Here is a 25,297-nt window from a genome sequence, read left to right on the forward strand (position 1 = left end):
TATAAGGAGGCACTTGGACCAAAGCATATATCCACACTTGATATAGTTGGGAACCTAGGCATCCTCTATACAATGCAAGGCAAGCTAGTAGAGGCGGAGGTGATGTACACTTGGGCGCTGCAAGGCTATAAGGAGGCACTTAGTCCTGAACTTTTACTGGTTCATTTACCAGCATTAAATACTATGTGGGGGTTTGGCGATCTCTTCTCACAGACAGGTCGAAAAGAGATGGCGAAGGTAATGTATAGTCAGGCATTAGCTGGATATACAACCGTCCAAGGACCTTCTTTGAAATGGTGTAGGCAGCTTGAAGATCGACTTCAAGCGTTATAAATTACGTCTGCTATGAAAATAGGTTAGGATGAGTTTATAGAGCTTGGAGCAGCAATCTTGAGGTTATTCAAAGCCTCGATTGATCTCTAATTCGTCCATACTTTGCGAAAGTTGCTCTTGTCTCGGTGGCCTTTATGTTGGGACTATTGGCAATTTGGGAACGAGTGTTTTGCCATTTCCTTTGTTGATATTACGCAATCATGATTATTTGCAAGCTGACTGTGTGAACGAGGCTCGAGATTCTGAGACTTTGCGTTTCTGCCATCCCCGCCACTTTGAGCTCTCACAGCTATATCCGTGTTACATCCGCTGTACATCCCATCTGATGAAATATAAAACATTATTCTGACGCTTGATCTGCTGCACCCCCCAGAAACGGTGCATCCTATTCTCACCTCACCATTCTTCTACAGACACCAGTCCCAGCCATACCACTTCTCACTATGTCTGATCATATCAGAACTCGCGTGTTGGCCGGCATTACTGTCTCCGACACACCTCTTATCACCAAGGCCCTTGCCTACGCTCGCAAACACCTTAACGACAGTGCCTACAACCACGTCGTACGATCTTGGCTATTCGGCCATGTCATTGCTTCCCAGATCCCCGACTTTCAGAAGCACGACGAAGAGCTCCACGCCATTGCCGCCATTCTACACGATTTGGGATGGGACAAAACTGACGAGCTCGTCTCCAAGGACAAGAGGTTTGAGATTGACGGTGCAAACGCTGCCCGTGACTTCATCGCTCGAGAAGGAGAGATGAAGGATTGGGACAATCACCGTCTTCAGTTGGCATGGGATGCCATTGCTTTGCATACTACCGGCTCAATTGCACTGCACAAAGAAATTGAGGTGCGAATTTGTTGTATTGGGATCATTACCGACTTTACAGGCCCCGAAATGAGTCCTGGCGGTGTGTTGACGAGGGGCGTATGGGATGCCATTGTTGAACAGTTTCCAAGACCTGGATTCGCGAAAGATGTGGTCGATACTCTTTGTGGGATTTGTCGGAACAAGCCTGAGACCACCTATGATAATTTCGTGGCGGATTTTGGGTTAGCATATGTGGAGGGGTACAATTTGAAGGGGAACAGACTCGTTGATATTTTGGAAGCTGCTGAGTAGTAGGCCCTATACTTATGGTACGCTTTGATACTAGGAATACCATCTTCATTTTGAGATACCCATTGGGCCATTGGTGTCAGACGATGGGATAGGTTCCACTCGGTGCGAATATCAGGTGTTGTCTCTCAATTGAGACAGTGAACTTTCTTCTTTCTGCAGTCACCGCGGTGTTAGTCTCACTTGCAATAATCCTGAAAACAATCCATGAAATGTACAGGTGTCGGCGATTTGGAAACGCAGTCGAATTTTCATTATTGCATCATGACTTGATTCATGTTCTATCGTGTCTTCCTTCCTTTCGTTTGCCTCTCTCGTCGCCATAATTCTGAGCGGGTAGCTCAACCGTTTGATTTGTGGCAATTTAATTGATTCTGGAGATGAACAAAGTTGTCCACTATATTTAGTACGTAAATCGTGAATTGCAACCATGCACCTCCCGAATCAGGCAAAAGAGGGCATTTCCTGCATGAACCTAATTCGCCCCAGCGCCACCCAAACACGAGATCGCCTGGCGATCTCCGATGATTCGAGCATGGTTCTTCGGTACTTGGTTCCCGCTTACCAAATCTACCAATCAGCGATTCTCGTGAGTCCTTCCCTTTTATATGTGCGTACCCCGATTAGGCAGGCGGCAGACTTGCTTTTATTAAGGCCTTGTTGGCGGCTCTCAGCACAGTGTGAACTCCCTATCACAGACGAAATGGCATATAAGTAACGTTGATCCATATTATAAGCTTTAAACCCTTGCACTGACCCGCCAAATTCCAAGACCGTCCCGCATGCTAAGCTTTTCTAGGCACTTCCCCAAGGGTGTTTCGGTATTCCCATGCTCGTATCTTTTTATCCTGTTAATCATGGTACACACCTTCCCTGCTCTGCCTCTTCTCGCGGTACTGTACAGTAGAACCCCTCACCGTAGAAGCTTTGATTATTCCTTATACCTTCTCTTTCGGGGAGTCTCCGTTCTGTCCGGTGCTTAATTTTGAATATTGCACGCCACGTGCAATGTCTAGAAAATATCACATAAAGGTGGAGCGTATTCACAATAAATAGAGATCTTCTAGCTGGTCTTCCCACCTTCAACAACAAGAGGAAAAGTCCACCAACATTCCCTTGCGCCCGCTGAACTTCACGATAGCAAAATGCTTTTCCAACTTTCTTATGCCTTGGTTGGCTTGGTACTTCCTTTAGTACAAGCTATGCCAGCTAATAGCTTCGAAGAAAGGGACGTCCCAGCTCATATACGGGGAAAGCGCTCATTCTATGATGATGACGGAGTTAATCGAACTGTTTTCGAGCATGAAGCCACAGGTACTTCAATGGTAGGCTTATTCTCATACCGAAATTCTGATTTCCTCTATAAAAGCCGAGAATCCTTGAAACTGTCTTGGGAGTCATTACGCAAGCTTTTGTGGCAGCTTCGCGGCTCCCTCGAAACTCACATTTAAAACATGCTGATTTATTGGAAAAGGACTTCGTAACAAACTCAGGGATCTGCGAGACTACTGCTGGAGTAAACCAATACTCAGGGTATCTCACTACTGGTAGTAAGTGAAATGTCTGTCGTTCTGTCCGAAGCACTGAGCTAACGTCAACATCCAGCCGGCGAGCACATGTGGTTTTGGTTCTTTGAAGCACGCAATTCTCCCACTACGGCTCCCCTATCAACCTGGTTCAATGGCGGTCCTGGTTGCTCCTCGATGATTGGCCTGTTCCAGGAAAACGGTCCTTGTCATTTCGTTGATGGCTCCTCCACGCCCTCGTTAAATCCGTACAGCTTCAACGAGTATGCAAACATGTTATATGTCGACCAACCAATAGGCACTGGATTCTCGTACGGAACCGACACGGTAACATCGACAGTGACTGCAGCTCCTGTGGTGTGGGCCTTACTTCAAGCTTTCTTTGCACAGTTTACACAATACGAAAGCCGAGACTTTGGAATCTTCACCGAATCCTACGGAGGACATTACGGCCCGGAGTTTGCCTCATACTTTGAATCCCAAAATGCAGCCATCGCTGCAGGAACTGTGACGGGCCAAAATGTCTCGCTTGTTGCCTTGGGAATTAATAACGGATGGTACGATTCGACTATTCAGCAAAAGGCATACGTTGACTTCAGGTGAGTTCGGATATAACCTTTGCTACCTTGAATATGTCAGCAGTAGTAAACCCTCAAACAAGCCTGGGGATAAGCTACTCTTGAAAAATATATCTCAACCCGGAGTGCTCGGTTAAGAGCAGTACGTGCTGACTCTAAAATCTTGATGTTTAGTTATAACAACACCTGGAAATCTCTGATTTCTGCTTCTGAGCACAAGTCATATCTCAGCACTTACAACAGCGACTGTCTTCCTCTGCTCAAAGAATGTTCCTCGACGACGGGCTCAGACTCGGCTTGTGAGAATGCAGACAACACTTGTTATAATGACATCGAGGGCCCACTCTCAGAAATAGGAGACTTCGATGTCTACGACATCCGCGAGCCATCAGATGATCCCTATCCACCGTCCACCTACTCCACCTACCTGCAATCATCATCAGTCGTAAAGGCAATCGGTGCAAAGAGCACATATAGTGAATGTCCCGACGCGCCCTACGAGAAATTCGCAAACACCGGTGATGGTACGTTATTCTTTTGATTCTCCTTCCGTTTACTAAGATAATCTAGATGCGCGCTCCTTCCTCTCGACTCTGTCCAAGGTGGTCCGGTCCGGCATAACCGTCACACTCTGGGCGGGAGATGCAGACTGGATCTGTAACTGGTTCGGGGGTCTGGTAGTTGCAGATTCGGTAACCTACTCCGGCTCATCTGCTTTCGCCAGTAAGGCAGTAACGAATTACACTGTCGACGGTACCGCAGGAGGAACTTTCAAGACCGAGGGCAATTTGAGCTGGTTGAGAGTCTTTGGGGCTGGACATGAGGTTCCGTATTACCAACCCAAGTTGGCGCTGCAAGTCTTCAAGCAGACGATGCAGAAGCAGCCTTTGTCTTCTACATGAGTAATTATTGATGATTGATGAGAGATGAGTATGTATTGACTTTTGGATTCAAGTCTCGAGTTGGCATATAAACAATAACTGCTACTCATAATACAAAAATCACTTCACTGTCGAACTCCGTCTCTTTGCCACTATCATACTATAATCGTGTATTTTTAAAACAAACTTTCATGCATTCCATTGTGCGTTGTTATTGCGTTTTGTTAGTGAATCACAGCCAGAAATCCATAACTCGAAGGACAGCAAACTCTGCTCCTGATCCATTTCGCCAAATTCTCTACTGTCTGGGCGTGAGCGTACGTTCGCCAATCCTCACCACTCATAAAGTTTCCAGGGTCCCAAACTACCCAGCTTACCAGAACCATCACTACATCGAAATACTCACCACACTATCCGCACCATCCACAAAACCCAGCATTTTGTATCCACTCAACATGGCATCTTAGCCTCAAAAGCCGCGTTGCCGCGCACCAAGCGGACGTACTGGAACACCGGTGGGGCTCTCCACTTGCCTCGACGGATGTCGGGGTCGATACGCGGAGGTGGATGGAGTTTTTCTACAGGAACGGAAAGGCACTTGGTCTTTCCGCGACTCAGATGAAGATTTTGGTTCATAGAGGGGCGATGAGGAAATTGTGGAGTGATTTGCATTTGCATTTGGGTGGGGATGAGGAAGTGGGAGTTCATGCTGCTGCTCCTGCTGGTGGAGGGAACGATGTATGAGAAGAGATGAGGGGTGTGAGTTGGGATTCTGGAATTATTGTTATTCTTTAAGTGCAGGTTACTGACCCGATGTTAGTAATACGTTGGCGGAAGGGTTTCGGACTTCTTTCGATTAGGAAACATTATCTAGCCAAACTAGGAGCTTATGTTTGGGGTACAGGAGTACAGAGTATCTGCGTATCTACGCTGCGGAAAGATATATTGGTCACAAATATAGATTGCATGCTACTTTCTTCAGGCTGCTGCTATTCATATAATTTCGAGTTTCTTTAACATGATTGCTGTCTTTGTTAAATGGAATTTTCCGGTTGTTATATTGTTCATTCACTGCTTATAACATGCTCATGTTGGAATTTTGCTCTTTTGCATTATTGCCACTCTCCTTTAAGTTCAAGTTAAGGCTAATACTCAACTCAAATAAGTTATTTTACACGCTTATTGCCCACCCACCCTATAAAATAAAAGCTCCGAGAACCCCGAATAAAGTATTCTTGAGGTTTCGTTCGCAAGTCCCGTGGTCTAGTTGCAAAGTATCATGTGATAATGCAACGTATATTTACGTTGGTAGGTAAGGCTGGGAAGTGAAAATTTCGGATGTTACGGAGGTAGGCTGTATACTGCAATTGGTTCGTAAATCTAGACTATTCATCATATAGAGGAAGATATAAACGAATGAAAGGCGGCTATACGTGATACAATATCTGCCAATTTTGCCTTGTGTGACATGAAACCAACAATCTCCAAATTGCGTCGCTAACATCATTCCCAACAATTCTCGTCCAATATCCAGACCGGTTATTCTAACTCCTCTTGGTGAAATCATATGAACGTCCCGCCATTGTATCAGTTCACCTTTTAGACTGCCACTGAGTGACAGTCACTCAGATCAGTCAAAGATTATCGATTGAAATCCAGCCTGCGCCACGCGAAAGATCTTTTCAATCAGTCCGAGAGTACGGGTTCTACCACAATGCCTCCCAGCTACACGTTACCAGATGAGATCTTCGTCGAGATCATGTCCCTTTTCCCTGCCACGTCGCTTCCTTCACTTGCATTAACCTCCCGCAAAATCCATCACATTTCAAACCCTTGAATATACCGGTTTGGCGCAAGAGATTGGAGTGTATTTGAAGGCGATGTCAAGCATCATCAAGGAACGGGGACCTCAACCATCGAACCAATCTACTTGCGAAGGACCGTACCTCTTGATAAAGAGTGAGTCAACCTCATTTCATCTTGCCATATTTCAAAAGATGCACGCCCTATTTCCACAAATTATGTTATGCTTGATCTGATGAGTCAGGTATTACCTGCATCGTTATTCCGGAACTATTAACAGGACAAATATTAATCCTTTAATCTTTTCAGTCAAGAGGTAATCTTGAGTTGGCCAAAGGCACTGAAACATTTTCATATGGATGCCCAAGATGCCGTAACGAACAATCGTGCCAGCTGGGATCGCTTGCTCTTCTCTGCAATTCGTCTCATTACAGTACTTGGGCGTCAATGGTCAACGCTGGAAGAATACACATTTACCGGCAGAGTGGACTATTTCAGAAGCGATATTTCAATATACGGGAGCTTGAGGAATTTCACAGCTATGAAACGTCTTGCTACTTAGAAAGCCAGAATTTGAAAATTTTCACAGTGGCAGAAGAATAGCTACGTAGCTATTGGGACCTCACCAACAAGTCTTTTCCAGCAACTTCCCGGAAAGCTAGAGCAGCACTGCCTGCTAGTCGAGTGGAAGTTCCGGTGGTTCATCGAGAGGCGCTTGCTTGAACAGGTCATGAGTCATGACAATTTCAGGTATGGAAATGAGAGATTGGCTTCTTCAGATTGCGCTTCACAAAGCCGACAGATTCCCAGCATTGAGAAATGTCAAAATATGGAAAATATGGAAACCTGCTCAAGATGAGAGCTCAGACGAAGCTTTGCTTCCCGCGATATTCTGACAGGAAATACTTTCAGCCTTTGATGAAGTAGGAATTGCGATCTCATACAAAAAGTTTCAGATAACTCGGGATAACTTTGATCCATTTAGGCAATAGATAATCGCACCTGGTGCAAGCTTGGGGGCCATGGTGTGTACCACAAGCCTTGTTTGTTCTCTTGGAAATCTTCCAATGGAAACTAGGGCTTACCAAGAACTTCTATCTTGCCATGTGAAAATTAACTTCGCCGAACTACTGAGTCTTCTGTGACAGGGGTTACCACATTGAATGAGGGGGAAAGAGGGGATTTAAGGTATCTTGCGGGCCGTGGTTAGAATATATATGGGGTCTCAAGAGATACGGTAGTGACGTTGAGTCCGTAGTCCGTACTGGTAGCGCTCGTACCTTGAATCCTTGAGCAGATCACACGTATATTATCGAATTATATTAAGTTTCATTGAAGCTTGCTGCCCGTAAAGGCAACTATAGTGCATATCATCGCGGCAGATGCAGCTAATATCTCAGCTGCTGTAGTCGTGCCTCATTGTACTCCCCCCCCCCCCCCCCCCCCCCTTAATAAAGGTTAAATCACGTAAAGCCCCCACAATACGTAGAATCCTATGGAACTGAATGGCTAGAAACCCTTGAAGTGGCCCGTGAAGGGTACTCGTAAGGTCCTTGTAAGGTCCCACTAAGCCCTAGACGTAGTGATATCATTTGCTGAATTCCCCTGTTTACACGGTGGGGCGAAGGATCATTAACCTTTATTAAGGGGGGGGGAGAGTACAAGCTGTTATCTGTAGCAACACACCTTGTAGGGTATGTTATCGGCGCTCGCATGACGCATTGCTGTTCTAAGATGATTTAGTGTAAGTCTGTGCTATATTGTATAACTTAATTTGAATAGTTTATTTTTCAGTCGCAAGAAAAACTATGGTACTTCGTACGAAGTACATTTGAAACGACAGATCTGAGTCCTTAAAAGGGCACTACCAACTTACTACTATAAGGCGGGGTATTACTTATATTACCCCAAGACCCGCCTAACTGTGGCAAATATAATATCAACTAGCTGTAAAAGGCATAACCAGTGGTAATTGCGAAGTTATTCCGTACCGTCGGCGTTAAACGCGCGATTCTAATTTCTACCCCATATATCGTACTCGTACCAAACCGGTCCGGTACTTCGTATCAAGATGTCCAATGCATTCCTCCCCGCATCTACCTCCGTATGCTTGTCACTTGCCACCACCAAAGGGTTCTCCAGATTGCGAAGTAAAAATCTTAATTGGATCTGTGATTCTTGGGAGCTGAAAAGCGACACGGTGAGTGGCTGGGAGCGTCCCCACCCGGTGACCTTAATCAGTCTCAATCCGATGAAAATGCGGAGTCCGCGGGGTGCAAGGCAGGGATCTCCGCATCAAGCCTTCGGCCTATGGCCGAAAACGTGTTACAACACCGAACGCCTCGGACGCAACCAATTTGAATTTTTTTATTTTCTGGCATCTGATTTTGTTTTGATGAATGAGGAGTACAGCGCCGACAGAGCGCTGTCAAGGACAGTTATGAATTTGAAGCTGGTGAACTGCTAAAAAGTTTATGAGTAAATCGTTTGGATATATGGCTTCATAGAAAGTTTTACTGGTAAAAGTATACGGCCAGAGCTTCCCTTTTCAGTGTCACGATCTCATCTCACCGACAGCATTACCAAAGCTCAGACCCTGCTGCTGTAATCCCGGGTGTGCCTCCTTCTTTCGGAATCACATGCACAATGCGGAAATATTACCCTTGTTGTACAGTATGCGTTGGAATTATTGGCCCACCTTCCGATTTCTTTGTATCCTTGTTCGAGCGCTTGTCGTTCTTTCTCCAGAGTTCTCATAAGTCTCCACCTTCCCAGTATCCCCAGACTCAATCCTGGGGAACCTTTTCACCCAAGCTTCGCGACAATTATACAAGTCGTACTTGACTTCATTGTTATATTTGCGCGTTAATCTTCAAGATGAATAATAACTCGGATTCGGAGAAGGCAGTAGACGAGCAGTTTGAACAAAGAACTGCGTCCCCTGACGTGGGAAAAAGACAAAAGGTCAAGGCTCACTCCAAGAAGTGGTGGTGGATTTACTTGATATTATTTTGCGCTGGCTTCTTGATCATTACGCTTCCTATGTAAGTACCAGTCACGCACGCTACATGCCGCTTCCAATGAGGCCAAGGGCTGACAATTTGTTAAGAATCTATGTCGGTTTCCCCAACATCGCGCAACATGGAGTCAATAAAGCGCGCCTTGAAGTCACAGGATTGGAATTTTATAATCCCACCCCGGATCATATTGAAGTCACCGAGAGAATCATAACGCACAACCCTAGCATGTACACCCCAACTCTCGATCCATGGTCGGGTGGCACGTTTGTGGTGACGAATGGAACGTATTCGGAAAAAGCGATCCTTTACCTGCCGGTACCTAAAACCCACACAAAGCATCCTGTTTCAAACGCCGCCATCGTCAATGCGACAGTTCCAATCTATGACCAGGACCAGATCGCTCTGTACGCGACGCAACTTTTGACGCTGAAACAAGTTACCACAGCATTGGTGGGAAAACCATTGCTGCATATAGGAAAGCTTCCAGCGATACACGTCAAGTATAATGCTTCAACCACATACAATGGTAAGCCGGATGATCAGTTCGACTCGCCGACAATAGCTAACGGAAATAGGACTGAATGGTCTGCAAGGTTTCAATGTGACGAACATCAGGATTGACCCCGGCAACACACTCCTGATTCTACCAAATATGAACGGCACTGCCTTCATTCCCAACCCGTCTAACATCACTGTTGACATGGTAAGTGGCCTCACATCTGCAAATGACTTCCACAACGCTAACTAGACTACCAGGGAAATGTCACATTCTCCCTCAAGGACCCCAAAGGCGTTGAAGTCGGGAAAACTCTGATCGAGAATATGGTTCTCAGACCTGGTGATAACCACATTCCCTTGATCGGAATGTTGAACCAAACTTTGATACTGCCCTCTCTGGAGAACGGGTTTGCCAACCTCACAATCACTGGAACGGATGTTGTTTACAACGGGAAACATATAACATATTATGTGAGTTAGGACTTGACTGCAACAGAGATAAAGTTACTAATAATTTATTAGGAAAAAGCCTTAGCCGCCAACATCCTTCACTTACGCTTGAACGTCTTCCAGATTCTCAAAGACAGCCTGGGAGTATGATAACGGCGAGCGATTTAGCTGTGTACTCAGGAGGATAATTTAGAGCGATGTAATCATGCTGCAATAGCATAATATATGATTGAGAAGACCGGAATGAATGTATGAAATGGCTAGGTGGACGAAGCATTGGCATTAGAGGTACATATTTATCGGAGTTTGGCATGTGTGGACTTGGAGATTTTCTCCATTTGGAGAAAACTGTTCATCACAAGGGCGATGTCGTACAGTATTGCTATAGTAATGCATCAAATCAAATATGGGGGTTCGTTTGACATGTTTTTCGAAGTCCTACCTGGGTATGACTACTTCGGCACTTTCAAAACGTGATGCTTCCTTTCAGTGTTCTTTGTGACACCTTCACGCTCTTCTCATTGGGTCAATCAGTTGCTCTAACTTGGTAAACTGTTTGCGTAATTTGGAGTTCTCTGAATGCGTCCCTGCGTCTTAGTTTCTGGATGGGCCAGAGTCACGTATAACGTGTATGCTGAGTGTTCTTGACAACCCCAGAAATACAGCACCGTTGAAGATGCGAGTGCACCTTTAGTTAAAGCTTCAGTTGTCCAAACTCTACATGTTCACTCAACATTGCCTATGCGGGGTTCTTGATTTATTTTCAACCTGGAACATGTCACATGTCTTCCCCACAGCTGCTCCTAGGCATAGCAGAACCTTTCTTTATTAGTTGGGTCACTGTATAGTCTTTGCTATCCATACAAATCTTATAGAAACATATTTAATCACTATTAATTAATTGCGCTTGCTCTATAAGTTATATAGCGTTTAGTCTAGTAAAGACCTCCCAGTGTAGAGACTAAATATCGTGGAGGGTGGAATAGTTGCATTTTATTTTTGACGCTGTATTTATTGGAATAGACAGAATGTTCTCCACAAAACGGGGCTGTGACGCAGCGGTAGCGTGCTTCCTTAGCAATTCATTGAGTTGTAAGAAAGTGGAAGAAGTCAGGGGTTCGAGTCCTCTCTGCTCCAATTTTTTTTGTATGGAGTGTGTGTTTACTGTTCGCTTATGACAAGGGGGTGGGGTACGATCCGGTTGTTGGTATCTGGGAGGAAGAATGATTTTGTCGATTTTCTTTCCCTTTTTTTTATTGGGGGTTATCATTTAAAGTCACTAGAGCTGGAACTCTTGCTTGGTTATTTGATTTATTCGTTCCGAGTCGACAGCGGATATGCTAGACTTGGCGGAGTTCCTTCCCAAATTTCAGAACAAAGGGATTACTTTTCAAAAGCTAGGTAGACAGGTCACTTGAGAAGAATGAAAAAGGAAAGAAGAAACTCGATTGCGAAGGAGAACTCGCTATGTTTTACTCGAACTTATTGAGTCGTCCCTTCCACCGTAAAGGTCCACGCTTCATCCTGAGCCCAGAAGTTTCACCTCTAGACACTTTCTACACCATGCTGCCTAGGAAGCACCAAAGCGCCTTCAACATCCCTCGGCTCGAAGTCAAGACCGCCAAATGCAAACTTCGCAATATCCATCCCATAATTCGTCATTAACCAGCTCGCAAACATATCCATTCCCGCACAGGCCCCACCAGCAGTCCAAATATTGCCATCAACAACCCACTGCTTCTTCTGCCATTTGACATTCGGCGCCATCTGCTTGGCCATGTCCAAGAATGCATGATTGACGGTTGCGTTCTTCCCATCCAAGACCCCCGACGTTGCAACCGCCAGTGCTCCCGTACACGTAGTAAACAGGACTTTTCCATCCGCAACATGTTTCTGAATGAATTCTGAAAATCGCGGCGATAGCTTATATGCCAAGGGATCGGGACCGCCTACGAGTAGGAAATCAAGTGGAGGACAGGTATCGCAGGTCGTGGAGGGCATAAGACGCACGTTTGCAGTGAGGCTCAGGGGCTCGAGTGTCTCGTTAATGTGGTGGAACTCGATGTCGATGGCTTTGGCGGTCATGCCTTTCATGCCGGGTAGACCTGCCCCTTCGAAGGGCGCGATGATAGTTTTAGAGGCACTGGAGAGGATGTCGAGGGGACCGATTGCGTCGATTGTTTGGTAGGGAATCATGAGGACGCCGAATTGGAGGGGTGCCATGGTGATTGATGGAGTTAGGAGCTGATGTGGAAAGAGGATCGTTATGGGGAGTTAGACTAATGAGGTTTGTGCATGTTCAGTTGGGACTCGTTATATAGTCGTGGGTGACGGGGAAATACATCACCGGAAGTATTAAGATGCACTGAAAGACCCGAATCGCCGGATTTACGGAGATAGACGACTTGACGGAACGGAGTTGAGCTGGGCGGCGGGGATGTAGTGGGGTTAAACCAAAGCACATTCAATAGTGCGTTTACTGTACCTCGTAGGTATGTATTTTCTAAAGGTAGGTTGCGGAATGGGTGATCTGGGGGGGGGGGGGGTTAGTCACGTGCTAGTAGTGATTTACTTGGCTGGTGTTCGCCTTTTCATTTTAGCACCTAATGGGGAACTTAAAGGTCGAAGAGAAGCCTAGATAGGCACTAAAATGCCACGAGCCAAATTTCATGGGAGATAAAGTATATTGAGGATTTGATACCCGCCTTCTTCTGAAGGGAGGCTGTTGCGCTTCGAGATGAACTTTCTATTGAGAAGCAAAAGAAGCGGAGGCGGACGGGAGTTGTTTTGTAGAAGGAAATTGATCACTGGACGAGTTGTTTTACAATGAGTATTGTCGGTATGGCGAGATTAGGCCACGAGTTCAATACACTGGTGAACGTCAACTGGTCCGTAACTATGAGTATATTCTCGATCCGACAAAGATAAAGTGGGCTCTCTCTCACGAACCTGATTTGCAGCCGCATATCAAAACTTCAAAGGTTGGGAAGAGTACAGAACCATAACGCTGGACTTCGGGCAGAGGGAAGAGCTTTACGACCGCCGAGGTTATGATTCCCAAGTTCCCCTCTGACCCAAATATCAGCTTTCGGGCGTCGATACCAACAGATTCTCTGGGGTGAGCTTCGGATTTTTGCAGCATCCCGCTCTCAGTAATACATTCACATCCAAAACCACGTCCTCGATATTGCCGTACTTATTTTTCTTCATCCCACTTGCATTAGTAGCAACCCAGCCTCCTAAAGTCGAAAACTCAACACTGTCCGGCCCGTGACCCATGGTAAACCCCTCTTTTGCGAGGTCTTCCATGATATGACGACCGACAGCCCCTGCTTCAATGAATGCCATGCGATTGATACCGTCGATCCACTGTATTTTGTTCATTGGATGAAGGTCCACGGAAACAATCATTCTACTTTCATCAACAGGACATTCAAGTGCGTAAAAATGCGAAGTGTCTGAGGGAATTTGAAGGTAAAATCAAGTTCAGTTCAGCTGTTGGAACTGAAATCTGGAATAATTCACGTCAGATTCCATATAGCTCTTAAACTGAATTCTCATATTTCATATGTTCCCAACTTTCGCTTTGACGGTAACACTTCTCCGCGGTACTCTACACAGCTCTGACACCTGCCCAACTTGTACTTTACAACACCCACCCAACAAAGCCAAGTATGGCTACGATATTCCCGATAAATCCAGCCTGAGGTACCAGACTCATTAGCATACATCAAACTTACCACAAGCATATAGTAAACCTACCGGTTCAATTCTCTCGCCACCAGACTTGCTCTTAGCCGTCGGAGCACCAGTAGCCGCAGTCCCCGCAGCTGTTGTCGAGGCAGGCGTGGCAGGTGGACTCGTCTTCGCCGCCCCACCCGACGCAAAGGCCTCGAAGCATGCAACGGAGGTCGGAACCGCGCAGCAGGAATCAGGTCTCGACTGACTTAAACTCGTGCAGAATTGGCAGACGCCATCTGCTTGCTGCTGCTGTAGCTGGGGACTAATGCTGGATGAGAGGACGGTGGGGATTGCAGCTAGATCGTGCACGTAGTTTGTGCAGATGGTGAAGAAGGAGGACTGGAGGGGGGCGTTGTCGCCGTCGAAGGTTGCGGATACGGTGGGTGCGCCTAGGTATTGGGAGAAGAGGGCGGAGTTATCTTGGGCGAGGGAGACGTGGGCGAGGAAAAGGAGAGAGGGGATTGTGGCGAGAATTGGCTTCATGGTGGTAATTGTTGAGTTTTCCGAATGCTTGTGGAGTGCTGGCCGTGGTGTCTTACTGCCATTTGCATGGCGCGACAAAGCTTGAATAAGTACAAACAACGCACCGTATGAGGGAAAATGATCATTTTAGTAGGGTTACATTTCTGTCCCGTAGGAATATTGATATCTGCAGGATTTCAGCGACTGTTCTGCGCCAATTATAACGCTTGAATTTCTTGTCAGCCGCACCACTCCCCTGGACGTTCGCTAAATTGTTCTTCTTATAGCTCTCGTCCCGTCCCGTCCTGTTTCCCATGCAAGGCACCTGCAAATCCATTGGACGCCCAGTCTATCTTTGGTTCCGTCCGCAAAGGATTGGCCCTACCGGTATATGCAGACCAAACTAAACCCTCATATCAAACCTCCGAGCAAACGCCCCGCGCGTGAACGCTGCATTGTTTTCCCCTGGGAAACATTACACAGATAGAAAAAGTCTTTGAGAGAGTCACTCCATCACTCGACTGTCGCACGAATCCACATATCCAGCAAGGGCACGATTTCCATGCTGTTTTTCTCCATGAAACTGAAATGCGCATTTCCGCGAATCCCGATATCCTTCAACTGCAGCCACTCCGGCGTCACGCCCGCCTGCACCAGATAACTATACGTACAATGGTCGTAAAATGCGTGATAGCTCGCTTCAGTCGTGTACATCAGGATGGGGAATTTCTGCAGGTTCGGTAGCTGTTTTGCTGGCTCCGCCTGCATCAGACAATTGGCTAGATTGGGGTCCGTGGAGTTCACCCGCACTTTTATGAAGGCGTTGGCATCGGCTGTCAGGTTTACAGCAGGAGAGTAGGTGATGGGCGCGGTGGTAATGCCGTATGGACGTGCTGCACCAGTACGTTGGACTTGGTTCTCGAAGGGAGGTCCCTCTGGCTCGAGGGCGATTATGGCTTTTACGAGCTCGGGTCGCGAGTCGCCGATGCCCCAGCCATAAGGACCGCCTTGGGAGTGGGAAACAAGTACGCTGGCGCCAATTTTATCGAGGAGCGCGGAATAGGCGTCGACAACAGTTTGGGAGAAAGGACCATCGTTGGGTGCGGTTTGGATCTGGCTGGCGTAGAACTGATCGAACGTGGGATCACCAACTTCAGCAGTACCAGGCCACTGGGATGGTGGTTAGTTGGATGTCTGAGATAGGGCTGGGAATTGGGAGACTGACTTGGGTGTGGAGTACGGCTTGTGGCCATAGCTTGGTACGTTCTCCAGCGATGAAGTAATTTTGGACAAATGCAAGGCCAGTGGCTGTAGTGTTTAACAAAGCGCTGTCTGCCACGATCCATGGCGATCTTCCTCTTTTAACGTGGTCCGCCAAGTAGACAATGTATCCCTGGGAGAGGAAATATGAAGCCCAGCCTGCACGGTCATCAGGAGTGTTAAGCCAATTCTGGATGTGAACATTAGCGGCTGAGTTGCAAACGGGGGAGAATTTGTACGAACTGTTGCTGTCTGAAAGCCCCCCGTGATGAACACTATAGGGTACGCGTGGAGGACAACTGGAGGTTCCAATTTCTCGACATACATCTGGTCGGTAATGACCGACCCAGTGGTCTAAACAGTGTTGTCAGCTTCTGGGAATGCGGCTGAAGGTGGATTGAATTACCCCATTGATATACTTTCCTCCAACGTAAAAGTACGACCGTCGCGCGAAGACCTCCTCTTGTAGCGTAGCATTTAGACCGGGTAGTTGAGGATCGTACCATGACAACGAAGTCGCATTGATTGCTGCCGCAATAGCTGTGTACTGGGCAAAAACGTATAGCAATGAAAAGAACAGCATGATGAAGCTCTTCACAAATTTCTCAGTCAATAGATACAGACTATATCAAGATCTTTATGGAAAGAAAGCGGGAGAAAGTAAGCCCTTATATAAGGTAGCTTGAACACATAAGCAACATTACACTACTATATCGTGCCGAAATCCGTTTTGAGATGAAGTCGTGCGAAGCTCGAGTTACTGCGGGGCCCCCGCCCCCTTGTATTTTGTATTGTTAAGCGATCATGGAAGTGCCCCTCCCTCCGTCCACAATCCTTCAAGAAAATCGCCGGTCATCCATGACAAAACACACAAATCTTGCGAAGATGCAACTAAATGGGTAAGTAAGTTTGGCCATTGCATATCTGCCACCGGGCGATTGAAATCTGAGAGATATTGAAGTTGAAGATGCAAACAAGTCGGAAAGAAAGAGACACGTGGGAAACCGATTGCTTGGAGAGAGACCCCGGACTTCTGGCGCTCTTATCCAGAGAATCGATATAACTGGTCCCAGTAAGATGTCTCATGCATATCATCCCCTGCAGAAGCAGAAAATGCCTTGCCAACCACCCGAGTTTAGAAAATCCGATTTTCCAACCACCAAATTGGCGGCGGCAAAGGCGCTGGTACGGGTACGGGTACAAGAGCGGAGCGGGGTATATGTACCCCACTTTACTCGTTCAAAAGTCCTTTAATTCCCCTCAGCTAGCCAAGAAACCTATTCAAGCAGTCAAAAAGAGTCAAAGAAAGTTCCGTTTTTCTAAATTCGCTTTCTTGCCTCTTAGCTTTGCGTTTGCTTGATACTGGGGATGGGAAGGCATGACCTGATTCTTGGTTACTATCACATTGGTAGAAATTTACACCGTAGATCGGATGATGAATCTTTGTCCATACCGTACGTACTTGATGGCCAGTTGCACACAACGTGTCCGCAGAACACTGGAAGCAGGAGAAAGTGACATTGGATTTCCTCAATGTAATCGTGGTAGTTTTATTATTTGCACAGCATAGATATCGTACTAACTAGACCATAGACATCATGTATACAGTGTAGAAGTGTCGCCATCTCAACCATACAAGTACACTCGAAGATAGATTGGCAAGAGTGGGTTTCTCTCACTACTTTGGGGACAGGCAGGAGATATAGCTTGCTATGCGTGCACCTATATCTCCGTAGTAAGGGCGAAAGTTGTCCAGCCTCCGATTAATGTGTGAGTCTAAACTAAGTGCGCAGTCAGCTATTGCTGGTTGGTGTATATGAATTTCACGAAGCTGGCGAAAAATAGACTCACGATCACGGAACGGCCCTGGCCAACACTTGGCCCCAGCCAGCCCCCCTCACATATGTAAGTACACGGCCGTACTGTACCGCCGCTACGGAGTATTAATATAGCTGGTAGGAATTTACGATTTCAAAATATATAGATGAAACAAATCAAACGAAGGTAATAATGATGTTTTTGATCTGATCTGATAATACGGAGCACGAGCAAGAAACAAACAGACCAGAGACATGTGTCTTTGACTCGTATAGCACAATAAAAGGGTATATTATTATTATCACCAGGCATGTGAAAGGCACAATTTTACTTGTATAAATCTATAGTCTAAGAGCGGAAGCCGGGACGTTCCGTTGTCGTACCATACTGGTATAGTGATACGCTTATTTCGACTTTCCTTCAACATACTGTACACTCGTCCTACAAACTTCCTTTTAGCATAGAGATTTTGTGCGATCAGCGATCACAGGTAATACCAAAGAAGCTTCCTATTGATATGGCTCAGGTATACTTCTCAAGAGCGAAATCTGATAAATTTGAGCAGTGATGGTTTACAAAGTAATTGATCTATGAACCCGGCACGGTTTGACTTGGGCACCAGCGGAGCGAAGCACGGACAGTACTCTTGGCAGTTGAAGCTTTACTCGAGGTTGATTGGGCGGACGCGCAACAGGCCCCTTCTAGGCCTAGCTCTCTTAAGCCCAAATGGGGCTACTTCCTAAGTTTATATACTCCTTATTTACGTCAAAACTTTCAAGTAAAATCACAAGTCCGTGCCATGTAACGCTGTAACGCGACTCTGTAATGCTAGATTCATATTCCTACGTTGTATTAATTAGAAGATTACGCGAAAGTATATGCTGTTATTATATGTTGTGTCTGCGGTAAATCGAAATATCATCTGAAGTCTTCTCATTAGATGCTATTAGTGAGAACTTGGAAGTTATAAAGGTGGTACTGTAACGTACCTCCGTAGCCCGTTTGTAGATCTTTTCCACTACCGGTACTCCGGTACCAGCTTTAACGATCCTGCAGGAGGCGGACTACGGCGCGCCGCAGAAATTACCGGCATGAAGCTTGAACAAGTCTGGCTGACACTTGACACTCCCTAGAATTATATATTACGTATATTTCCGCACCACTTTAACAAGAGCTTAGATTGGACGAAGGTCACGAAACACGCAGTACAGGACAGGGCTGTTTAAAGTTTGAAGTCTAGCTTTAAGATTGGCTCGAAGTTTGCCATATACTGGGGTAAAGAGCCACTTATGTATGCGCCATTTTTTAGATGATTGCTAACTAGTGGGAAATATCAATCTTAAGAAAATGCAAGTATATGGGGTTCGGAAGCCGGTTAGGGGGCCGAGTTCTCAATACAACCTCTGGGCATGGAGAAAAGGGATCGATGAATGATACATGTTTGGCATGCTGCTACATCTCAATTTAGGATGAACAATGCGTGGAGAAAGAACTGTTTGAACGACCACTCAGACTCGGCCTCAAAGCCCGCAGATCATATATGTCTTGCTCGAGAATCTGAATCGCTGAAGATCTGCTCATACGAAAAACTGGAGACGGAGTTGCTCTCTTAGGGCTTTGGACAACTTACATCGGCTCGCTCTGCAAAGATGACAGGTTCAGCGTTGTTGAACAGCCCACCGGCAACACCTCAAGATGTCTTGATTCAAAAGGGAATGCGTCAGTTCAAAACGAAAATGAACCCCGTCAAGAGTCTTCCCTATGGACCACATCGCCCGTCGCCCGACTCCCCGGATGATTTCAGCGGGAATACCACACTTGGACTGGCGATCACTTTTCTAATCCTCATCGTCACCGTGACTATCGGTCGGTTCCTTGCCACAACTTGGAAGCGTGGTAGGAAATTTGGATTGGATGACTTTTTCCTCCTGATGGCGGCGCCCGTTGCGGCAGCTTATGTTTCTCTGACGGTCTACGAATTCGCGTCGAAGAAGTGTGCTGGGAGACATATGTGGTTCTGTACTTACGCAGACATCAACGAGATATACTTGGTAAGATCTCATCCTACGCAATGATTCCATGCAGCCTACTTGACGAGTACTAGATCTTCAACATCGACCAGACCATATTCTATTTCAGCGTGTATTGTGCAAAGATCTCGGTGCTGTACTACCTCCGCCGTCTGACAAACGCAGGGCCTGCCCTATACACCTATGCCCATTGGACCATCCTCGTGATCTTGGTCTCGTGTGGTCTCATTTCGTTATTCGGGACCGCTTTCCAATGCATGCCCATTGCAGGCCGTTGGAGCTTTGAAACACTGGCCAATATTACCCCAGAACAGTATAAATGCATGAACAATATAAAGTTCCAGCTTGGGGTCCGAGGCATGCATATCGGAACCGACTTTCTCCTACTCCTGTTTCCCATCTTCGTCTTGAGCAGACTCAACCTTCCCCTCGGTAAGAAGATTGGCATTTGTCTCGTTTTCTCTACGGGGACGGTGTGTATCGTGTCCAGTCTGGTCCGGAATGTCATCTATTCAAAGCGAAGAAAGGACTACCCATGTACGCATCCGTCCATCCTCCCACCTACTAACCGATATACTAATGTAAACGGTCCACCCAGACCAGAATAACGACGTCTACATCCTTAACCTCATAGATGTAGCCTGTGCCTCCATCGTAGCCTCCATGCCAGCTTACTACCCCCTGCTCAACAACATCTACAAATGGGCCCGCGACATCCTCAGCCCCTCCGATGATTCCTATTTCACAACAACCAACTTCTCCAAAAACATCTACACCAACCCGGTCGTTTCCTACGTGTCCCGCATCGTGCATCCGGAACGCCATGCTCCCAATCCTTCCTCGAACCTTGATCGTGTCTCGGGGAACTACTACCTAAGTCAAGATAGCACCAACACACTGGGCGGGCCTGAATTAATCACAACCGCAAATGCGAATGCAAAGGGGACGGTTAGCACGCTATCATCGAATGGTGCTAAGAATGGAGTCATAGTAATAGATGAATTTGAGTTGGAGGAGGGGCTGGCGGGGGTTAATAAAGGAGCACATGGACCGGCTCCATAATGCCAAACCCGTCTAGTTGTTGATTCTCCTCCCTTTTCCGGATCTCGAATCGATCGAGGGTACAGGTTATGTTGAGCTGGAAAGAAATGAAGGGCTTCTTGGCTGCTGGAACAGACCTGGAACAGGGAAGATGATTTCAGCGACCAACCGCACCGCCACTGAAGACCCAGATCTTACCTATAGACGCCGCACGCGCTGTCGTCGTTGCATCGGAATGAGCCTTGGAACAGGCAAACGACGTTCAGCTCCAAGCTAAAAGCTCTACACCAGCTACGCTTTCATCGACGTCGTTCATTGATTATGTACTGCAGAGATGAATGTAGAGTGAGAGAATGAGCAAAGTACGCTCTAGCCGTACGCAAGCAGACGAAAGAACTCACACCGAACTATGGCCCAAGGATCCCAAAACCGCCCATACCTGTCCATATCTCCGCTATCACATGAGATTTGAACGCTATCAGTAGCTGGAAGGAGAGTTGGGCCGAGTACCATAATGCGTTTATGCGTAGGTAGTTTCGAGGGAAGAAGAATGCGTAAAAGGGAGAAATACTCTATACTGTGCAGTCATTTGCTTGAAAATGTACGAGAGCCTAGAAATACTTCTCCCTCATCAATACCTAAACTATTTAGGGATGAATATTACAAGAAAGAAGTGTTGAATTTGCCCATAAAAATGTGAAAATGTTCTTTTCATGTCTGGACCCGGTGCTCAATCCGGAGATTTGAGCATGGCTAGGCCTGCTTTTCACACTCTTAAGATAATTTCTTCAGAGTACTCATAAAAGTCCTGGTTGCCCTCTACTCCACACCTATAAGGGCAAACCCAACAGATGGTTTGGGTATTGATGAGGGAGAATAGAGAAGTTGTTCCGGCCCATGTACTGTATATTTTCAGTAAATGACAGCATAGTACCTAGGTATAGAGTAATCCCCCTCTTTCACGCATTTTCTTCCCCTTGAAGCTACATATACCTACATAGGTACTTGGGTACCTTACCTTACGGGCCCAAGGTACGCATAAACGCATTGTGATACTAGGCCCAACCTTCCTTTCAGCTTCTTAGGTAGAGGGTTCAAATCTCCTGTGGTACTGGCGGTATAGACAGGTATGGCGGGTTTTGTTGGCCTCTTTACTATTGGTGTGATGTATGGGTCCGGTGATGAACCGAGATGCAGCACCGAAAACATATTTCTCGAAGTCGAGATATGTATGAAGCTCGTCCATCGTCGACCGGTTCCTAAATAATTTCCCAAATGGGAAGTACTCTAAACAAAAGGGGGGAGGGGAGGATACTCGAGTAAAGAGGTGGGGCAAGTACCTCCTCTTCCGTAATACGGAGCGTGAAAAACAGCCTTGCAGCAGATTTCCGCGGGGTAGATTTAGCGTTGTAATCCTGCGTGGATGACTGGTCGGATAAGGCGTTCTCTCTTCTCCCCTGCGAAAATTTGTTGAAAGTACCATCACCATCTGGACATCTCCTTGGAGAACGATGAATTGACTTGTGTATATCTCAATTGATAAAACTGATATGATATAATGGATCAGTTCATCCCCTCAATGAGAATTATATTATACGAGTAATATTCTAACAATTTTATCACCACCACCACCACCATCCACAACTCCGCATCCCGCTCGCTATCCATCCATCCCACCAGCCTCGTCAATCACCAAGACACAAACCACAAATATCATTACCATCCCTGCCATCCCATCCATCCATCCATCAATCAATCAATCAATACCAAAACATGCCTCCCACCTCCCTCCTCACAGCCACCAACGCAACATCCCACATCCACCTAATCATCGGCAGCAACCCCCTCGCCGCAACCCGCTGCACGAAATCCCTCCAAGCCGGCGCGAAACCGCTGCTCATCGCGCCGGAAACCGCAGAATTGCATTACGCGCTGCAGAAGAGGGTCGATGGCGGCGAGGTGCAGTGGTTGAAGAAGGAATTTGCGGATGGGGATGTGTTGGGGTTGGGGAGGGAGGAGATTGGGGGGGTTGTGGATGCGGTTTTCGTCACGATGGGGGCTAGGCATGTGTTGAGTGAGTAGGAAGTTTGTTTGATTTGCTTTATTAATAGTGATTGTGATGTAATGGATTGTAATGAATGCTAATGGATAGTTTGTACCTAGGCGCGCACATTTCTCAGCTCTGCAAACGCAACCGCATCCCGGTCAACATAGCCGACTCCCCCACCCTCTCCTCCTTCTCCCTCCTCTCCGCACACACCGATGGGCCACTGCAGATCGGCGTAACGACTAACGGCCACGGCTGCAAACTCTCCTCTCGCATCCGCCGCGAAATCGCCTCATCGCTACCCTCTCAGCTAGGAGCAGCTTGTTTACGACTCGGGACGATCAGGCGACGCATACAAGAGGAAGACCATCTGTCGAATAGCAGTGGAGTAGACGAAGAAGAAAGCATAGACCAAGCAGCATCCTTTAATAGACTCGTCACAGAAGCCGACCTCGACGCCGCGAAAAATAGACGCATCCGCTGGCTGTCTCAGATCTGCGAGTACTGGCCCCTCCGCCGCCTCGCTGCCATAACCGATGCGGATGTAGAGTCGGTGCTGAAATCATACGGGTCGACCGCTGCGCTCGATAGCACAAAAGGGAGCGCCGAGAAGAAAGGCAGGATTATACTTGCGGGCAGCGGACCTGGACATCCTGATTTACTCACGCGCGCAACGCATAAAGCACTGTTATCCGCAGATGTGATCCTGGCAGATAAACTCGTCCCATCCGGCGTCCTCGACCTAATACCCCGCCGCACACCCGTACATATCGCGCGCAAGTTCCCAGGCAACGCAGAACAAGCGCAGACGGAGCTCCTAGAACTCGGGTTGGCAGGGCTGAAGGCCGGCAAAACGGTATTGCGGTTGAAGCAGGGAGATCCGTATATTTATGGGCGTGGAGGAGAGGAGTATGAGTTCTTTCGAAAGGAGGGCTTTGAGGGCGTCATTGAAGTACTGCCTGGTATAACGAGCGCGTTGAGCGCGCCTATGTTTGCGGGGATCCCGGCTACGCAAAGGGGTGTGAGTGATCAAGTTTTGATATGTACGGGGACAGGGAGGAAGGGGAAACCGAGTGTGCCGCCTGAGTTTGTGGGACGCGGACGGTAGTGTTCTTAATGGCATTGCATCGGATTGAGGCGCTGGTGAAGGATTTAACGACGTGGGAGTCGGATGATGCGATTGTTGTGACAGCGGATGGGGCAGTGGATAAAAGTAGGAAGCTTTGGCCGAAAACTACGCCGTGTGCGGTAGTGGAGAGGGCGAGTTGTCCGGATCAAAGGGTTATTAGGACGACGTTAGAGTTTGTGGCGTTAGCGGTTGAGACTGAGGGAAGTAGACCGCCTGGGCTGTTGGTGTTGGGGAATGCGTGTGAAGCGTTGATGAAGGGGGATGTTGGGAGGAAATGGGTTGTCGAAGAGGGGTTCAAAGGGTTCGAGGAATTTGGCGTGGTGGGTGTCGAGGAGCTTGTTCTAGGTGAGAATAAGGATCGGCCGGAAGGTATTGTGAGGGGTGATAGTTTCGGGAGGGAGTTGAAGGTTGATCTGTAAAGTAATGCCATGTCCTGGTATGTTGTATTTTGCATAGCGCGGGTATAGAAAGGCACCTAGTCCCATCTCGAACTCCATGATTTGCTCATCCCTCATGCTTCATTAACCGTTGCGTTGTCCCAGTAATCCCTCGTCATCCATCCAACCCCAATGTGCCCAATAATCCACCCCTCATTCATAATCTCTCCCCGCCACCCCCGCAACACTCATCCTCAACTGCCTCTGCCGCTGCTGACTCTGCAACCCCAACCTCTCAACCGCATACCCCAATCTCTCCTTCTTCCCCCTCAACGCCTTCAACCTCAGCGCCTTTTCCTCTCCCCCTCCACCTGCACTCATACTCCTCCCCCCTTTCATCAACCTCTCCACACTCCTCTTCTTCCTCAGCCCCTCCTCCCTCCCCTCCAACCGTCCCTCCAGTAACTCGCACCGCGCCACCAGCGCCGCCTCCCGCCTCTCTAGCTTCGATACGTGCATCTCGCAGCGCGCGAGCAGCGTTTCGATGGCGGGCGCAAGTTCGGTGGCGAGGGATTGTTGGGCAGAGTGCAGAGTTGTGGAAGGTGTTAATTCGAAATGCTGGGGCGGGGCAGTTAGTAAAGACGCTTGGTTAACTAAGCAATAAACAAACATTGTTCATCGTATAAATAAACAACCAAATGATATCAAAGACTGATTTCTCGAGGGAAGAAGATAATAAACGGGCACAGGAAAGCATATCACAGAGACGAGACGAGACTACATACCCGTGTACTGCTCAGAACTTTCTTCAGTCTCGGGAAATCGGAAATGCCGGAATCCAGGATGCTGATTGAGGAGTCGAGGAGCGTGAGCGAGGAGCGTAGGGAGGAGACGGATGCGGAGAGGGAGGCGAGGGATTGTGATTGTGAGTTTGAGTTTGATTGGGTGTAGTTGGAGGAGAAGAGCGTTGTTGTGTTGTTGTTGTTCATTTTGACGGTTTTTGGGATGAAAGAATGGAGGAAGCGGGGTTGGTTGTGGTTGTGGTTGTGGTTGTGGGTGGTGGTGGTTTAGGGGAGAGGAGACGCGGCATGTAAATATTGAGGCGCGTTGTTTATTAAGGCTTGGCGCGGATTAAGAAATTGGAGGGGTGGGTTTAGCGTTGATTTACTATTGAAGTAC

The 25,297-nt window shown here is 47.3% G+C and overlaps 8 protein-coding genes and 1 non-coding gene across 9 annotated transcripts; 6 read left to right on the top strand and 3 right to left on the bottom strand.

Moving 5' to 3' along the window:
- Positions 1-48: 48 nt before the first annotated feature.
- Positions 49-1,460, top strand: LHYA1_G008742 (uncharacterized protein; the record flags this gene model as incomplete). Its single annotated transcript, XM_031153661.1, has 2 exons — positions 49-237; positions 747-1,460. Coding segments are annotated over 2 exons (903 nt in total), but the record flags the coding sequence as incomplete, so codon positions are not given.
- Positions 1,461-2,659: 1,199 nt separating this feature from the next.
- On the top strand, positions 2,660-4,463 carry CPS1_1 (Carboxypeptidase S1; the record flags this gene model as incomplete). Its single annotated transcript, XM_031153662.1, has 5 exons — positions 2,660-2,782; positions 2,932-3,007; positions 3,063-3,582; positions 3,736-4,085; positions 4,132-4,463. 5 exons carry the CDS (start codon positions 2,660-2,662, stop codon positions 4,461-4,463), a joined length of 1,401 nt encoding a protein of 466 aa, XP_031001219.1.
- Positions 4,464-9,122: 4,659 nt separating this feature from the next.
- On the top strand, positions 9,123-10,363 carry LHYA1_G008744 (uncharacterized protein; the record flags this gene model as incomplete). The annotated part of the gene is made up of 5 exons (XM_031153663.1): positions 9,123-9,289; positions 9,355-9,791; positions 9,841-9,968; positions 10,022-10,234; positions 10,286-10,363. 5 exons carry the CDS (start codon positions 9,123-9,125, stop codon positions 10,361-10,363), a joined length of 1,023 nt encoding a protein of 340 aa, XP_031001223.1.
- Positions 10,364-11,257: 894 nt separating this feature from the next.
- On the top strand, positions 11,258-11,350 carry LHYA1_G008745. The gene has a single exon. It is a non-coding gene; the product is annotated as a tRNA-Ala (tRNA).
- Positions 11,351-11,758: 408 nt separating this feature from the next.
- inhA_0 (Isonitrile hydratase) lies at positions 11,759-12,436 on the bottom strand (the record flags this gene model as incomplete). The annotated part of the gene is made up of 1 exon (XM_031153664.1): positions 11,759-12,436. One exon carries the CDS (start codon positions 12,434-12,436, stop codon positions 11,759-11,761), a length of 678 nt encoding a protein of 225 aa, XP_031001222.1.
- A 2,493-nt stretch (positions 12,437-14,929) lies between these two features.
- Positions 14,930-16,259, bottom strand: LHYA1_G008747 (putative secreted lipase; the record flags this gene model as incomplete). Its single annotated transcript, XM_031153665.1, has 4 exons — positions 14,930-15,586; positions 15,642-15,866; positions 15,920-16,030; positions 16,083-16,259. 4 exons carry the CDS (start codon positions 16,257-16,259, stop codon positions 14,930-14,932), a joined length of 1,170 nt encoding a protein of 389 aa, XP_031001221.1.
- Positions 16,260-22,338: 6,079 nt separating this feature from the next.
- On the top strand, positions 22,339-23,720 carry MET1_1 (Uroporphyrinogen-III C-methyltransferase; the record flags this gene model as incomplete). Its single annotated transcript, XM_031153666.1, has 2 exons — positions 22,339-22,639; positions 22,729-23,720. The coding sequence occupies 2 exons, from the start codon at positions 22,339-22,341 to the stop codon at positions 23,718-23,720; spliced, it is 1,293 nt and encodes a 430-aa protein (XP_031001225.1).
- Positions 23,721-23,728: 8 nt separating this feature from the next.
- On the top strand, positions 23,729-24,160 carry MET1_0 (Uroporphyrinogen-III C-methyltransferase; the record flags this gene model as incomplete). The annotated part of the gene is made up of 2 exons (XM_031153667.1): positions 23,729-24,065; positions 24,087-24,160. The coding sequence occupies 2 exons, from the start codon at positions 23,729-23,731 to the stop codon at positions 24,158-24,160; spliced, it is 411 nt and encodes a 136-aa protein (XP_031001224.1).
- A 171-nt stretch (positions 24,161-24,331) lies between these two features.
- Positions 24,332-25,107, bottom strand: SPC19 (DASH complex subunit; the record flags this gene model as incomplete). Its single annotated transcript, XM_031153668.1, has 2 exons — positions 24,332-24,736; positions 24,904-25,107. The coding sequence occupies 2 exons, from the start codon at positions 25,105-25,107 to the stop codon at positions 24,332-24,334; spliced, it is 609 nt and encodes a 202-aa protein (XP_031001218.1).
- Positions 25,108-25,297: the final 190 nt, after the last annotated feature.

The sequence above is a fragment of the Lachnellula hyalina genome, assembly GCF_007821495.1.
Source record: "Lachnellula hyalina strain CBS 185.66 chromosome Unknown contig00270, whole genome shotgun sequence".
Classification (NCBI taxonomy): domain Eukaryota; kingdom Fungi; phylum Ascomycota; class Leotiomycetes; order Helotiales; family Lachnaceae; genus Lachnellula; species Lachnellula hyalina.